Source organism: Platalea leucorodia (assembly GCF_965183815.1).
Source record: "Platalea leucorodia genome assembly, chromosome: 5".
NCBI lineage: Eukaryota > Metazoa > Chordata > Aves > Pelecaniformes > Threskiornithidae > Platalea > Platalea leucorodia.
This window is the reverse complement of record NC_138827.1, coordinates 89,971,984-89,989,542: the sequence shown is the minus strand read 5'-3', so window position 1 is coordinate 89,989,542 and position 17,559 is coordinate 89,971,984. Positions and strand designations below refer to the sequence as shown.

The 17,559-nt window shown below is 43.1% G+C and overlaps 1 protein-coding gene across 1 annotated transcript in view; it reads right to left on the bottom strand.

Annotated features, from left to right (window-relative positions):
- Positions 1–6,558: 6,558 nt before the first annotated feature.
- The window catches only part of PDIA5 (protein disulfide isomerase family A member 5), a 102,967-nt gene continuing 91,966 nt past the window's right edge, over positions 6,559–17,559 (bottom strand). The window contains exons 16-17 of the mRNA XM_082312218.1: positions 10,876–11,010; positions 6,559–7,803 (exon numbers count right to left, since the gene is read on the bottom strand). Of these exons, the coding sequence (XP_082168344.1) occupies positions 7,723–7,803; positions 10,876–11,010 (216 nt within the window). The 3' untranslated portion in view covers positions 6,559–7,722. The remainder of the gene's footprint in view (positions 7,804–10,875; positions 11,011–17,559) is intronic.

The window sequence follows — 17,559 nt, the reverse complement described above, 5'->3', positions numbered from 1 at the left end:
ACTCTGCTGCTGTGACTTCTGCAGTCCCTCCTTTTGTTGTGCTCTCTCTCGCCTAAGGCAGGCTGTGGCAGAGGTGGGTTTTAGGAAAATGAGGAGTCCTGTGCAGTCCTCTGCATAAAAGGAGACCTTTTATGGTCTCCTGCAGGTGGAAGGAGTGATGGACCCCAAAGCCCTGAGGGACTTGCGAGAAGCTGGGCAGCATCACGCAGAGGCTCTGCGTTTCCGCAGCAGCTCTCCTGTGGCCCCATTCTCCTCCCGCTGTATCAGGGAAGGTCTGCCTTGAAGGCTGCTTGTTCCTCTTTGAAAAGGGGGAAAAAAAAAAGGCCTCAGCACTCATTGTCTTGTTGGTGTTGTCACCGGGGAGGACTGCGTGCCCACTGCAGGCCAGCCCAGGCACAGAGCTGTCCTTTCCCTCTCGGTAAGCAAATCCTACGCTCTTGGAGAGGTCTCGGTACGTTCTGGGGTGCAGTAGGAAACGTTGGACCTGCTCACCCTGTTCCACACTCGTGGGGTGGGGTACAGTAATAAGCATCCCCTCACCAGCAACTTAGGGGCTGCAGGATGGGAGCTTCATGATTATGCTGCACGTTTTCCTAGGAAATGTTATCATCTCAAGAGTTTATGCTCAGCTTGGAAAAAGATGGCTTCCCACGCCAGAATTTTGGGAATTGGGAAGCTCAGTCCTCGTAACCTGTATGGCCAGGAGATAATGCGAAGATACTGCTCTCGTTGGAGTCAAGCTGGGTCTGCGCTGCAATTTCTCTGCACGCCAAGAGAAAGTAAAAGGGAGCGTGCGTGGCTGGCCCGAGCTGGTGAGTCCAGGCCTCGAGGCTGGGTCGGCTCTGCAGCTGCTTGGCATGGAGAGGAGTAAAAGCATGCATAAATGAGGAGCTCTTGAGGCCAATTTCCTTGTTTTGTCCCAGAGTAACCGACTGAGGGCACTTAATGTTTGTGGCAGTAGACCAGCCCCTCCCCATAGGCAGGTGACATTTTTTACTGCTTCCCTTGTGCTGGCAGATACGGTATTATATTAATTTAATTTAACACTGCCCTGGCTAAAAACCACAGACATTTAAAAAAAAAAAAATCATTTTCCTCCCCTCTTTCTCTCCACAAGTTTTTTACAAACAAAAAAGAGCAAGATAAGTGACGGTAACTGGATTATTAATGATACATAGTTAGTAACCAATTAATTTGGTTTCATGTACTGTGCAAGGAAGATTGCATTGTGTGGTGGCTATTGTTGTTTTATGGGAACTGAGACTGGATATCAGGCGCCTGTTACAAATGTTAGGCACAAAATTAAACACCCACACATACTGAAAGGACCATCAACGCGACGGGAAGAGTTATTCATTTTGCCAGCAGAAAAATGACAAAGCAGAGGAGTGACAAATGCTCTAGAGAAATTCAGAGCTCCAATTTAATGCATGGGATAAGGATGTTTTTTCCCCAAGTAAAGACTCCCAACTCTTGCAGCATTTCTTACTTCTCCATAATTTAGCTGTGCACATATTTGCCATTTGGAGTGTGGTGGATTTACACATTTGCTACCAAATGAGCTGCAAGAGCTAATCAGCTTGCGCAGAATTGCACATATTAATGAAGAAGGCTCTTCTGCATGCCTGCGATGTAGACACCCACTTAACTGGGGCACCAGAGACTAATTTGAAAAGATTTTGTTCACGTAGAAGCTTTTTTCCTATGATGAATGCTTGCAGGGAATCATGTGTTGTAGAGAGGGAGGGAGCAGTATCTGCAAAATCTGACTAAATGGTTCTCATTACTGAGTGATGGAAGAGCAATAGGAAAGATAATTTATTAGTGGCTCAAACCTAATGAGAATAATTAGCACTCTGATGCTTTCTAAGCAAACACAGAATAACTGTTCCTTAAGGAGCACCGCTCCCCTGCAAGAGTGGTGAGTGCCCTGGGCAGGAGGACAGAGGACTTCCAGGGGCAGGAATCTTACAAACCAGGGACCAGCTCCGGCAGCCGGCTGGAGACACCCGGACACCCTCCTGGCTTTAGCTACGGGCCAGCACTGGAGCTGCGATTCCCTCAATTTTGGGCTAGCAAACCGTCTTTTTTCTGACCTCAAAAATAGCTACACCAGGCTGATGAATACACAGAGTTTACAGTTCAGCTTAACTCCTTGGAAACCACAGCCTGGAAATCGCTGCCTGAGATACTGAGATTTTTCGCAACATTGCATCATACAGTGCTTGCCAAAACCTTGGCAAAAGCCGAGCCAGTCAAGGGTGATTCACGGGGAGCAGTTCAGCGGCGCTGGTCAGTCAGACGTTCCAGCAGTGCTGGTTGCCAGCAGATAAAATGGTATTTGGAGTTATGTCCTTTGTAGAAACACCCAGGTACCTTCCTTCCTTAATTGGTAAATAAAAGCAGGACGCACAGAGAAAGCATAGCATCTTCTCATGACCAGCCAAAGAAAATAACAGGAGAAATTTTGGTTTCCAATCAGTTCCAGCACCGAGCAGTTATGTACACAACCAGATTAGCCGAAGGGCTGCACGCCCGCCGTTCCAGCGGAGCCATGAACGCTCAGGGATGCTGGGCTGCCAAAGGCAAAGGAAATGCCAGCGTTTGGCCTCGATGCTCAGCACCTGCTGATAAAAGCTAATTTTCTCCCCCTCTCAGTTTTCAGCATTTACTCCTGCAATCCCAGGGTACCATTACAGACCCAATCACACTAAAGGAAGCCTATTAAATTAAAATGAGGTGCACGTGGACAACAGTCCTCACTCCCCTGAGTGCCGTTCGGAGCGAATGGCTTGTTTCATAGTTTGTAAAATGCAGTTGGCAGGCGTTTAGTATTATTCTAGGACATCCATATAGGCAACATTTCTTTCTCGTAATACAGCACTATCAAGAATACCGACAGTGATTTTGCTTTTTATTTTTTAAAAGGAAAACAGATGAAGAAAACATCTGTAGGCTAAGTCACCAGGTCTTGACTTTTCTTTTGAAAAGAAAGAGGCTTTTTTAGCCTCTAAAATCAAAATCACCCATGAAGCAATTCAATCTGAAACAAGACTCTGCCTGAAGCATTCCCTTAGCGCTTATTCATGATGGGAGTTGCATCTGCTTTTTTACTCCCAATCATAGAATCACAGAATGGTTTGGGTTGGAAGTGACCTTAAAGATCATCTGGTTCCAACCCCCCTGCCGTGGGCAGGGACACCTTCCACTAGACCAGGTTGCTCAAAGCCCCATCCAGCCTGGCCTTGAACGCTTCCAGGGATGGGGCATCCACAACTTCTCTGGGCAACCTGTTCCAGTGCCTCACCGCCCTCATAGCGAAGAATTTCTTCCTTATGTCTAACCTAAATCTGCCCCCTTTCAGTTTAAAGCCATTACCCCTTGTCCTATCACTACACGCCCTTGTACAAAGTCCCTCCCCAGCTTTCTTGTAGGCCCCCTTCAGGTACTGGAAGGCTGCTATAAGGTCTACCCAGAGCCTTCTCTTCTCCAGGCTGAACATCCCAACTCTCCCAGCCTGTCTTCATAGCAGAAGTGCTCCAGCCCTCTGATCATCTTCGTGGCCCTCCTTTGGACTCACTTCAACAAGTCCATGTCATCCTTCTGTTGCAGGCCCCAGAGCTGAAGGCAGTGCTCCAGGTGGGGTCTCGTGAGAGCGGAGTAGAGGGGCAGAATCACCTCCCTTGACCTGCTGGCCACGCTTCTTTTGATGCAGCCCAGGACACGGTTGGCTTTCTGGGCTGCAAGTGCACATTGCCGGGTCATGTTGAGCTTCTCATCAACCAACACCCCCAAGTCCTCCTCCTCAGGGCTGCTCTCAATCCATTCTCCGCCCAGCCTGTATTTGTGCTTGGGATCAATCCATCTTTGTGGATGACTACTGAGAGAATTTTAAGTCAGCAAGATTCGGGGACTTAATTTGGTCTGGGTGGGAGTTTAGAAAAATTCCGAAGGCTGCTTCACCCAACTGCAATAATTTAGGAGGGGCTTGGGGGTCAAGGGGGCTATCAGATCCAGAATGCAGTTTTACAGGGGTAAGAAAGAGAAAATGGAGATTTGCTAGGTTGCTTTTCTTGATTCAGACTGGAAAGCAAGTTTCTTCCAGTCTCTCCTGTTAGAGCTGCTCTAGTTTGAGCAAATAAGGACACAGTTGTTGGGTCAGAGATAGATGGATAACTCCTTTACACCAGAAGCCAAATTATCCTCTTGGGTTGCAGGGGACTGGGATATAAGCTTATGCTCATCTTGGGACTCCAACCTGGGTCTCCCATTTCCCAGAGTATTCACTCTCCTGGGATCTTGTCTGGGCTCCCTTTTCCCTCCTTTTGGTTGATAAAACAAAACCAACATCTCAGGCTCTTTCATTAGATGGGAAAACCATTTCCTCTCCAGCTGCTACTGGTCAAAGTCTGCACAAAACGCTTGGTCCTGCTCCCTTTCATCTCTTGGCCCAACTACACGACAGGACTAACACAGACCTGCGGGCTATTTATATCTTTTTTAAGCCAACACTGAGGAACAGAGTGATACACAATCCTAGCTCAGCCTCTCCGCTGTGTACACGTTTTACCTTTCCTCAACAAGATTTAATCTGTTTAGGGTTAACTGTGTAGCAGATGTCCAAGACCTTTGAATAACACCTCAAAGGGGCTGAAAGACCAACCCCATAATTGCAAGAGCAGAATCTCTGATTCACTGCAAACCATTTGTTATCAGCAATTAAGTTTCTTGCTGATAAATGATTCATGATTTGAAAGCCCAGATTACACACTTTTAACCATGGCAGAAATTCCTGCGTGGTTATGAACACCTGGGCTGTGCATCCACGATGATGGGCTGGGAAGTCTGAATGTGTGAAACGACCAACCGTTTAATTACACAAAAGAAGGGCTCTTACATATAAGGTACTTTTCATTCACAGTTTGTAGAAAAAAATAAAGTATTTAAATTTCAACTTGACTGATGCAAATATAAACATAAACTGACTTCACTAGCAAATATAAACACCAACTTTCGCTTTACTGGAGGCAACAGAATTACAACAGTGTAACTGAGATCCAGCCTGGGTCTACTAATTAAAAAGGCTTGGAAGCAAAGCTCCGAGCTCGTGGTACACTCTAGTTCACAGTAACTAAGGCTTTTGTCAGCCATTTGATGTAATCGTTTATGGTGTTCAAAACTGTATTTTTCAAAAACCATTCAGACTATAAACCAGATGAGTCATGACCCTGTAACAGAAGGTAAATTATTCTCAAATATTTTATATTTGTGCATTAACACATGATTAGCAAAGAAAAAATGAATGCCCAAGTCCAAGAAGTAACTGACAAAAGACTGAAGGGAAAAACGAGAATCCTTAATTTTAATTTTATTATGGTGTAACCAGCTGTAAGGAATTACTGGTCTGAAGCACACTATGCAATTATCCCATCCTAAACATTTACTAAAGCCTATAATTCAGAATGATCCTGACTAGTCATGTCACCATTGGCAAGCCATGTGTTTTTTTCTTTTTTTGAAGACATCTAAATTTCTCAGCAATTAGCACAAACATAGGCACAGCCTATGCACAGCAATGCTCAGGTTCTGGAGACTGTATTTCTTTAACGTCAGCTGCTTTGACTCTGAGATCAAAAAAAATGCAGTAAGTTCTAGACTGATCACACTTGATAGTTTGCTGGTAAGCAAAAGAATTCCTGTTTGAAATCAAATGGCATCAATATGTATTATTTCCTAAATGCAGGGCAGAATGCTTGCTACTAATGCAAGGATAGCTTGAAAGAAAGATTTACCATGATCTTACGCAAAAGTACTAAACACAACATGAAGTAACTATGCTAACAGAAAAGAAAAAACAACACAGTAAGAGACTTAACAAATTAAGCTACTTTCACACTAGGATATTATGTACTACCAGGCAGCTGATTTTTTGAGTGAAGAGACTCATCAGGTGCCTAATAAGAGAAGACACTTGGCACAGCTCCCTCGCCGTTCAGACTGATGTTATGGTTAACAAGCTGGCTACCATACAAGGCCAATCAGGCTACTGGTATTCCAAATTACTCACTAATGGCTTCAGCAGCTTAACGAGTGCCAAACACACAGTGCCATTAATTGGGCGAGACAGAGGAGGAAAAAATATCCAGGAAGGAGGTAAGATGCCATTCACCTCTTGAGCAGCACAGCACCGAGTTGTCCATCAGCATGGCCTTCACCGAGGATCCAAATTAGCAAAAGAAAAGGAGATGGGCAGACTGAGGAGCAAGAGGAAGATTTCAGACCCAAGGCACAGTTCTTCACTGTAAAAAGCTGTTTTGTCCACCTGATGAGTGCCAAGGCAGGTGGAGGCCAACCCTCGCACTGCCAAACAGCCCCCCGTACTGCCCAGCGCACCTGGACACCGGGCTGTCCCCAGCAAAGGGGTGGTGGGCACCCGTCCCGTCTGCGCTGGCTCTTCCTGAACCACCACCAGCTATGGTCATTCACCCAGTGGGGAAGAAGCTGAACAAGGCTGATTAATGATAAAAATACTTGTCTTTTTTAAAATTTATTTTTAGTTCCAAGTGAATCACAACTTCCTGCCCCTCCCTCTCCCCTCCTGTGAAGACATAAGTACCTCCAGATCAATGTCTTTTTTTTTCTTTTTTGAAGCATCAAGAGTGTAACACATTTCAGCTGCTGCTAATACAGGTTTTACAGTGATGATTTTGTCAGAGAGAGATTGTTTATGCAACTCCTTAAAGAGCAAAAAGGAAGAATCCCACATACAAATGCAGATAAACTTTGGGAATGTAAACACGTAATATACATAATTACTGCATTATCAAAAGTATTATGCATTTATCAAAACAGTTGAACATAACACTTTCCAACACATATTTGATAAGGCCCAATCATAATTTGAAGGGAGACTGTATATCCAATAAGGGTAACTGTATACCCCTAGAAGGTGGGGGTATAACTTACAGATGCATTTGACAATACTGATGCCAAAAAAGGAGGGTTTAGTTTAATTTTACCCATGCTCTGCTGATTTTTGATACTTGGCTTAATTCACTCAATACATTCTGTAAGGGTATGTAAACAGTCCTGATTTAAAGACCAGAGAGATTTAAATGAAATCAACAGATCTGGACTGGTCAATGTTAATGTCTTCATTAACTCAGATACCTTATTTATCCCTGAGCACCTTGAAATTGTTCCCCCACATCTCACTGAAGAACATGTAACTATTTCACAAGAATGTAAAACTGCGTTTGGATAAATCTGTCTTACAAGTCCCATTTCCCTTCACTGGCTTAAAAAAAAAAAAACAACAAAAAAAACCAAAACAAAACAACAAAACCAAACCAAAAAATGTGTCCCCTCCCCTTTGTTTTTCACATGTACTGCAATACCTTTAAAAAAAAAAATTCACCCTATCAAACAACATCACCTACAGACACACTAGAGACTACAAAAATATTGCATAGGAGTGTCAGTGGGCATAGTCTCGCAACATGAGAGAAAATGCTAAGTTTTCTTTAAAACATTATGGCAACATTCTAATTTATTTTCCTTTTAAAAATCAAGTGGTTTCACTTTATTTCAAAATTGTACAAAATGGCCATGGCTGTTTATAAAAAAAAGTCTCTGTCTTGAGAATATGTGAAGTCTCAGGTGCATTAACAAAAGACCTGGAACCGTTCACAGTGCAGCGGAAAGCTTCTTTTGAGGCAGAAACTACAATTCATCTTTCTTCTTTCCTACTCTTTCATGGTCTCTTTCTCTCAGGGTTCGCATGAAAGCGGTGAATCCAGACTCCTGGTTTTGAAGAAAGAAAAATATGGGTCATATTTTTACAAACAAACCAAAACAATGCATCAAGAACACTTTTCGTTTCTGTATCCCACGGCAGAGTATAAACTAAGGAGCAGTTACTGCTCCTGCATTGCCTCATCGTGCAGTGCTCTGGTCCAGTGCTGCTCTGCTGCAATGCAAGGGGAAAATATCCATGCAGATTCCACGTCAAACTTTGAAGAGATGTGACACAGAGAAAAAGACCCTAAAACTCACAGGACAAGGTAAAATCTGTCCCCAGAAGTGCCATGGATGCCTTTTTGTTGAAAACACTCAAAGACATTTTCAAGCTGCATTTGTATCCTACATGTGTCATTTTGAAAGCAGTTAGTGGATCATTTGTTGGCTATATACACATTTGCCACTGTTCCTCATCCCTTAAACAGTTTTGCTTGTGATCTTCCTCCTTTTCCACACATTCAGATGATGGGAATTACATTTCTTGAAGTTACTATCAAAATTATTGTCAAACAATTTCAAACCTGGATGCCTCTATTTCAACAGTTTATGATTTCTGATTATCTAAGGCTGTTGGATGCCAGCAGTTTCCTTTTCCAAGGAAAGCTCTGAACACAACTCGCAGGCATTTCAAAAGGCTCAGGTCGGTGGAGGTGTGAATGCCTGTTTGAACACACTGCCCACTGGTACACCAACAGTATAGTTGTCCGGGCAAGTAACACCGATACCACCCAATGTGACCATTTTTACTTTTAAGCAATCACGAAACACACCAGTCAAAACTGGTGATAAAGAAGGAAAATACAAAGAGGTAGAGAACAACAAACAGAAGTCAAAAGTTTTACTTAAAACAAGGGGGACAACAAAACAAAACAAAAGACAACAAAACCAAAGCTCAAAGCTGGGAAGCTTTTGAGAAGGCTGAACAACAAAACACTCTTCTAAAGCTAGTCACTATTCTTCTGCTGAAAAAAAATGAAGTGACGAGGGACAGTATGTCATCTGGAGACATCTGGCAATCAATAGCCCCCAAGAAAGGACTCAGTTTTCAAAGCTGTGTGTCTGGAAGTCATTTAAAGTACACTTGGGTCAGAGGGTGTCCTGACTCTTCCTTGCTCGAGTTGCTTGGGGTGAAATGCCCTAAAATCTCTCCTCTGGAACTGCAGTTCCCTTGGAGGTGTGGAGGACTCCTTACAGGCTCCCGCTGGGGGTCATGCTCTTCCCCACAGCCAGTGCTTTCTCCAGCACTGGGTTGGCAAGGAGCTGAGAGCTCCTGCTCTACTGGCCGTGGCTCCTGCTGTAGCATGTCATGGTGCTCCCACAGCAGCTGACATCGCCTCTCTTCTTCCCTGCCCACGTGAAATAGTGATACACCAGCTGGACCACACTGAACTAAATGCTCATGGACATCTACTGATTCAGTGCCAGAATCAGGGAACGGAAAATGGATTCCTTGGCTCCCACTGCTCTTTCCTGAGATTTCTTTTGCAAAGTAGTAGGTGGTTGGCCAAGGTGGTTCAAAAGGTGTTGTCATGCTGATGAGAAGTCCTTTAACAGCGCAATCCCTTGTTACTGAAACAGATTTGTGAACAGACCTGGAAACTCCATGGAAGGCACAGTGCTAAGCACTGCCTCCAACGTTACCACGATAGGAGATAACAAAACCTAATTTGATACTGCACAAGCAGAAGACCATAGTCCCAGGAGAGGTGGAGGGGGAACACAGTTGTCAGCAGCAGAAAGATTGTGATGTTCCTGTTGGGTAATTTAATTCTACCCAAGAAAGGGTTGGCTGCACGCAGGGGATTAGTCAGTCCACTTTCCAGCATAGGGATAATCATCTCCCAACTGCTGTGGCCTCAGAGCACTCCTGTCTTGCTAAATTCTTTTTATCAGCCACCACAGATCCTTCCTTTCATATATCATTTCCCTAAGTATGGGTTAGAAACACAAAAATTGCAGCTGAAATTTTACTTAATTGTTGGCTACTGTGCCCATCTTTACTTTTAAGAAAAGATCCACAATCGGAACTAAACACAGTATCTGTAACAACGCCTGGATCAGCACCATAAAATGGTAATTACTGGGGTCCTAATGCTGGAGAAAACTGGGAGGCGAAGCTCCATGAAGACTTCCCTAAGATCCTGACTGACAAAGAACCTCAGAATTTGGCCTTTTTTTTTTTTTTTTTTTTTATGCTTCTCTATAATTTGGTGAGCTGTAATAGCAGCAATAACTTTCAGGCAAGGCTCTTTTATCAAAATCACTGGATGGCGTGAAGACGCCAAGTTTTTCTTGCAGACCCTAGCTTCTCCAGGCAATCAATCACTGCTGAGGAGTTACCTCCCTCTACGAGGTTGTGACAAAGAACGCACACAAATAATTGGATTGCTCCCTTATTTTCAGGCACTTTACAACCATGGAAGGCATTATGCTGTTTCTGCACCTTGTACTCATAGCATATAATTAGCTGGCCACAGCAGGACAAAAGAGTGAAACTTCAGCCCATGGGCTAGATGGCACAATTTGTCCTTCACATCCTGAGCTCCAAGAGTCAATCTGATTCAGGGCAAATGAGATATTTAGTTTCTCCCAAGTCTCCAAAGGACAGCTTTGTCCCTGCTATAAAACCAATGGTCTGTCACCATTTGGCAGCCTGGTGGACCCGTAACACGTTTGCAGTATATGCGCGATCCAGATCCAGAACTGATAGGAGTAAGTTCTGTATTTTCTGGCATTTCTGTACCTAGCAGCAGCCCATGCAATAAACCCTTCGCTTTCACTCGGTCCAAATTCACTTGCAGACTTCAGCTTAAAAAATAAAATACACAACAAAGCATTACCAAATCTACTCCCTTTTCCTCTTCTCACATTCCTAAAATAGACCAAGTATGTTCCTAACGCAGAGATATACAGGGGTGTGGTACACAATGATTCATCCATGTAAGACAGTAAGAGAAGCAGTTAAACATCCTTCCAGCATGGTAAAAATTTACTCCGCAGTTTTCATTTGCAAGGCAGTACAGGTAGAGGAGACCTTCCTCCCTGTATCAGGTGACGACTCTTGCTTTCACTTACCCCTCTTTCTCCAGTATATTTTTCCACAAATTTCCCGTAGTTGTAGTAGTTGAAGGTGGGGTAGCCATCAACCCCCTCCTGCTTACACAGGTCGTGATTCTGTCCTTTGGCACAGTCCACTGCAGCGTAGGCGATCTGAAACACAAGAGATCAGCATGAGGCAGGAGAAGACAAAGCAAGACTCTACTTCATGGTTATGCTGCTGCAGCTTAGACTTAACACTAGGAGAGACCCAAGTCTTCTGCCAAAAACACAACGGCTTTTGTAACGGCTCAGCTGTGGAGGAAGATCAGAGGGTGGTCATCAGGTCAAGCCACGCGAATGGAAGCGCAGAAGCCTGCTCCCTCCCAGTGAGACGCTGCGCTGCTCGCACAGCACCTGGCATATGCAGCTGCAAGGCGTGTTCAACTCAGAGCAGAAAATCACCGTCCTGGCCTCCCCGCCGAGCACTGCGTTAGACTCCAAAGAGGAAATCCAGAGGCTGCGTTAGTAAAACCAAATCCAAGCACGGTGCTCACAGCTCTGTCACGCTGCAATATTTTTCCTGCACTTTGGTTATAAGTGGTGAACAGTGACAGGGTGACTTTGATAACGGTAATGACCCACCTCACCCAACCTCCTTCCTGCGGCGGGGCTAATGCTTGGAAAAGTTACCTCTTCTATTCTTGGACAAACATGGCTGGTCACTTATGCAGGCTATTAACAGATTAAGGATTTCTACCCCAAATAGCTTTTGTAAACTCCATTCAATTCTCCCAAGGTCAAACAGGGATGGGTGAGAGGCCAGAGCATTGTCTACCAAGTAACGCATGTAGAAAAGAAGGCTGCTCGCTTGCAATCTCAGCCTGGGTTTATGTTTCCTTTCCTGTCTTTTTTCAGTCTATCCTTTAAGGTAGGGACTGTATGTTATGTGCAGCCATTAGCAATGTGGGCTTTAATTCCTTTTGAAACCTCTAGATGCTACTGTCACACAAACAAACCCCAAGTAGGAAACAGCCTGCCATGCTCTCAGCCTGTTGGCAGCAGAGCAACACCCTCCGTCCCTGCCTGCTTCAGCACAGGCAGAGTGAGGACGCACAACCTCACAGCCCCAGAGCATCGGCTCAGGCTAACCCTAGTTTAGAGCATTTGACGTTTGAAACCTCAATCTGTGAAGTACTGAGGAGGGGCTGCACTTAACATATCTGATGTTAAAGCAAAATGTAATTCATAGGCTTCTACTTAAAGCAGCCGGGCCCTCTGCTGTGATTTCACACTGACTGTTCCTGCGAGCGGCAGTGCTGGCTCTGAACGTACGCTGCTGCTTACGCAGGTTCGCCTTCACAGCCCCATGACATGCTCTGCTGAAGAGCAAGCAGGTTTAAGTACAAGCTGTGTAAAAAACCAAACAAATTAGAGGAACAATTTTTGCAATTGTGGGTTACAATGTATCAAGTGCTAATTTCATAGCAGACACATCTTAACTTGAAATTTCCATTCCACAGCCTCCTTCAAACAATCTGATCAAAATACCTTTTGCTTGCATGACTTTAGGGTTGCAGTTGAACTGTTCTTCCATAATTAAAAGATCACTTAATATTCCACAATGCCCTCCAGTTTCATGGTGACACCGTCAAAACGAGAAAACCTGATCTCATTATCCTAGCAGTAATTAAAGAGATGGGGAAAGCCAACTTCAGTTAATTTGCTTGTTCTGGTTTGGCTTTGAAAGCCTGACAAGACAATATTCGGTAAGATCTCGCTTGGGTCTATCTTCAGATGGAAAGCACTATATAAAGTGAGCAGTATTCTTACCTTAAATATTTGGTTTCTGTTTTCCCATTTTAAACATTAATAAGGCTATTAGAGAAACAGGACTCTTGAGAGCTGTTAAAAACACATATGATCACACTTTTTTTTTTTTTCTTTTTGTAAACAGAAAGACTCCTACTCATTCAGGGCCAGTTAAAATGAAAGGTTAGGAATAATACACTGCAAAAGAGTTTAATCTAAGTATTTATGCCTTCCTGACCTTAGCAGCCAGCCAAACTTTAGAGCCCTCTTGGCTACTTCTGTGTAAAAGAAAGCTTACAATGGAGATAAACATTTATTTCATGTCACAGTATTAATGCAGAAAGAATACTGGAAGTCCTGGTTCCCTGAGAACAGGAAGAATAAATAAAACTGTTTATCACACAGGGAGACATTACAGCCAGAAAAAGGGGAGGGTATATGTGCACTCATCCAGATCTTAGTAGCTGGTCTGAGGCATGAAACTGTTGTGACTGATGACCCTTCTGCTCTTAGATACTGTCTTGGAGATTAAGAAAATTAGTTTTCAGTACACTGGAAGGAAGAGAAGCCCTCTTTATTTGTAACTCTCTGAAAACATCTAGACTGGCTCTGGTTGGAGCAAAGAGCCCAATTTCATTTACAAAAGGCTTTTGTGAGTGAGGAGAGGGTGCAGTGGAGGAACGCAATGCTATAAGCCACTGTTCACCTTGTTGAGCACATCTTTACTTGTTGCCTCAAAACAGATGACTGATGGACTATAAGGAGGTGGCTTCTGAAAGAAATGCTTAGTAGTCTACTTGAGATACAGCACATGGAAATCTAAGCTGGTCCATCTGTGCATTTGTTGTGCACTGACATAATGCACAAAGATTCCAGTCTAAGTCTGACCACAAGAGTCACATTAGCCTAATGCTATGCCTAACCTTACAAGACTAACGGCGAGGGACATGTACATCTGGAGTAGCATTTGGAGGACATGTCCATGGTCTGTCATTCTCTGAAATGCTCCTAATGCAAGCTCCCCCACAGACCCACTGCTGCTCCTGCAAATGTCATTTTGAGCCCAGCTCTTCAGAACATACATTCCCGTTTGGTTATTTTTACAGCCAGTGACAGAAGAGAAATGGCAATTTTCAAAAGCCTTGTAACTCATACAGACCTGAGCAAAATTTCAGAGAGAGGCATCTAATTCCCAAGACTGTTTCCGAGGCTGCATTTCAAATGCCTGCTGCCAACAGTAGCTGAGTAAGAGTACTTAGGAGAGCTTGAGTGATTACTTTAGAGCAGAAATGTTAAGGCAGCCTAAATATAGAGGTTGCTACCATCTCTATGCACTCATTACCATAGCATCATAGTCCTAATTGTCTTGCCTGTCTCACAGCGGAGCATCAAATATAGTGCACTGCAAGAAGAGAAAATTAATGCTGAAAAACACTTGTAGCAAAACGCACTTCTGGACTGAGGACCAATTCCAATCTCAATTCTATCAACTTCAGACAGCTGAACTCCGAGACATACCAGAATTTCAGCAAACAGCACCGATGCCCTTTGCTTCGTTCTGTTTGTGTTTTCATGGACCATGAATATTAAACTCCATTTCTGTTAGAGAAGTCTCCTACAGCAGTTTTCAGTTAGGGTGAATGACTTCATGACTATACCACAAAAAGAAAGGCTTTGCTTGAGTCCTGGCTCAAGTGAGCAGTGATACATTGCAGGGAGGTTTTCCTCTCATTCTCAATCTTCTTAGCAACAATCAGTTTTTCTGCATCGCTGAAGAAGGAAACTGAGTCAGGAAAAATAACAACCCAAAAAACCTCTACCAAAATGTGGTTAAAGACTTCTGGAGAATATTACTCTCAGAAATGATCTTCATATTCAACTAGCAGCAACAAGTTACATGGAAGATCACTGGAAAGCATAGGTTAGCAAGACCTATATGCTTTGCCTTGTCTAACTAACTTTATTCAACCAGAAATTTCAGACAGATTAAGCATAAGACATCCCTGATATGTATCCAGGAGCCACGACACTTGGCATCACCCCTCATGAATTCCCTCTCATCAAGGAAAAAAACCTCTAAAAAATCTCTGAGAGCAAGAAACTCTCCTAACGCTGGTGTAAGACGCGCGCACGTGTGTGTATATATATGTATGTCCATTGTGGAAAAATCCAGTGTAACAGCTTTCTGAAGACAAGATTGATTTTATGGAGATTTTGATTGTTAGGGCTAAAATTTAATTTCTTGAGCTTTCCTAACTTTCCTCTAACCAGAGGGAAAAATCCACTGAAAAAACATTTCAGGAAGAAAAAACCCTAAGTGCAATATCTGCAACACGCACAAAACTCCACGGGGTTATGGATTCTCCATAACCCAAAGCTGCGCTGCCTTAGATATTGACAATACATCATTATATACAAGTTCTCTCTCCAGAGGCAATGCCGTTCAGGTTTATCACCATCCTGTTCAGCAGCTGCAGCAGGAATAGAATAGTTATCAAATGAAAAGATAGTCAATCAGAAACTGTGGGCCCCAGAGGAAGTTCCTTGGAGTACATCCAGCTTTCTTAATGTTATTGGTAGCTCCTCACAACTGGTATGCAGCTTATAATAATTAATAATACCAGGTTAGAATGCATAATAATTATGCATAATAATAAAAATTCAAAAATAATACCAGATTAGTATGCATTTCTCCTTGATTTCACAGTCAGTATAATTTAACACGACTCTAGCAACATCTGGGACTGGAAAATACCTTTATCTGAAAAGGGAAGTCCCACAGCAATGTTTCATGGTTTTACCAAAGAAGTGGGAGCTTAACTACAGAGTTGCAAACTTAACTCCATGCAGCATTAGATCGTGAGCAATGTATGACCAGCTCTGAAGAGCTCTTAAAAAAGGAAATAAAGCATGGCATATTGTTCAGATGAAGTGGTCTGATCACAAACGCCGAGCTGTTGCAAAAATCAGAACTTTTTTCATTTAGGTGATTAAATAGAAGTGGAGCTACACTGAAAATGTGACCATTGACCTCCATGTGCCTCAACTGTAACAGAAGGATGATGCCTTATTTATTTTACTGCTTAAGTGTTAGAAGGAAAAATAAGTACTTGCAGTATCATCTAATCATCCATCAGGAATCACAGTTCCCTTCCAGCAGAATTCCAAAATAACTTTTTGCTCTAGAGGGATCTTGCAGGTAAGGAACACAATTACATCCAGCGGTTCAAATAGATGTGTAGAAAATTGAAAGTGGGATCCCTTGACCTTCCAGGTAACTCCTCCTTTCTATTCTTAAACCTCTTTAATTTTAACAGTTTGTCTCCCAGTCACCATATGATGACACAGCAAAAGTACCCTCTGCAATCCTAGTTGCTCTCCTGTTAAAATATGTACTGCCACACACTGGTTTATTGATTCAAGGAAATAAATCTCTGCTGGAGCTAATATTGACTTTTGTTATGAAAATGGAAGTGAATAACTAACTGAATATTGATTTAAGAGAGGAATGATATATGATAAGCTTAAAAAAAACTAAAATAAAAGTAAAATTGCAGCATGGAAAAGAATGCTTCCAAGCAACATTTTAAAAACATAGTCAATTCCAGATGACAATTACCTGATTATTAGAAAAAAAAAGTCTGTTGTTGCCAAATGTCTTAAAAGCATCTATGAATAAGACAGATGCACATTCTTCTCTATGATTACTCCATAGGTTTCTATTTATATTACCTGTTCTGGATCCTAACGGCAGTTACGAGCTGGCCTCTAAAGCTTGTTGCAATTCAGCTACTGTTCTCAAAGTGAAAGGCCTTGCAAATGGAAGATTCATTATTAGCTGCCCTGATGTGCCATAGCAGCATTACCATAGCTGCAATTCATCAGCTGTTCTCAAAGCAGGCCTATTTGCAAAGGGAAGATCCATCAGTAGGCACCATGATGTACAGTGCTAACATCACCATATTTAATAAGTCTAATTAAAAAGAAATTCAACACATGTTTTTTAAGCAAACAGGGATCAAATTCTTGGCCAAACTAAAATATTAACTCATTTAGATAACTCTCTACACTGATTTGGTTGGTATATGATTTTAAACCATGGTTCAAACCATGGTTCACAATACACATTGAGGACTCACCAGTTTCACTGCTGTCTTTCAGCCCCCCACTAGCACCCCAACTCACCCCCTTAGCTGCACCCTTTCCAGCAATCTCTGCCACAGCTCTTTCTGTACAAACCCACCAGAAACCAGTTGCAGTGCTCTGATTTAGGTCAGTGCATTTGTACAGGAACAGTCTTCTGTGAAAATGGAGAAGATTAGTCAAACAGCAGCCCCTTTGGGGGAGTTCCAGAGATTTGTTACTGAGAGGCCTTGAGGAGTCAAGAGCTTTCCTTCAGCAAATGCAAGCTGGAGCATCACAAATCAGTTCCTTCGAGCTGAACTTTAGGATCAGCCAAAAGGCAGAATGCAGATTTTTTGAAGATTCAGCTGGTGCCCTTTCAAGAGTCTCGGGAGTAGTTAGTGAACATGCCTTCCTGCTCTTCAATCTGTTCAGCAAAGTGACAATCCTCACATTTGCATTTTCTGACGTACACTGGTCATTGCCAAAACTCGAGCTGTGGAGCACAGGCCAAAGGCTTTCCTCTGGCAGCTGTATGCAAAGACCACAGCGCCCCAAGGCAAGAATGCTCCAGATGGCTGTTTTTTCCCCTTTTTCTTTTTTTTTTTTTTTTCCCCTCCCTTTTAAATAACTGAAAGCAATATGCTAACTGCTTCACTGGACTAGCCTCTCCACTGACCTGGTCTTACTGGCACTGAATTCCTCCAGGTACATGGAAAGACATGGAGGCTCTGGTTTATGGGTTACACCCAGGGCTGTGTTTTGCAATAGCCACACGACTGCCCTAGG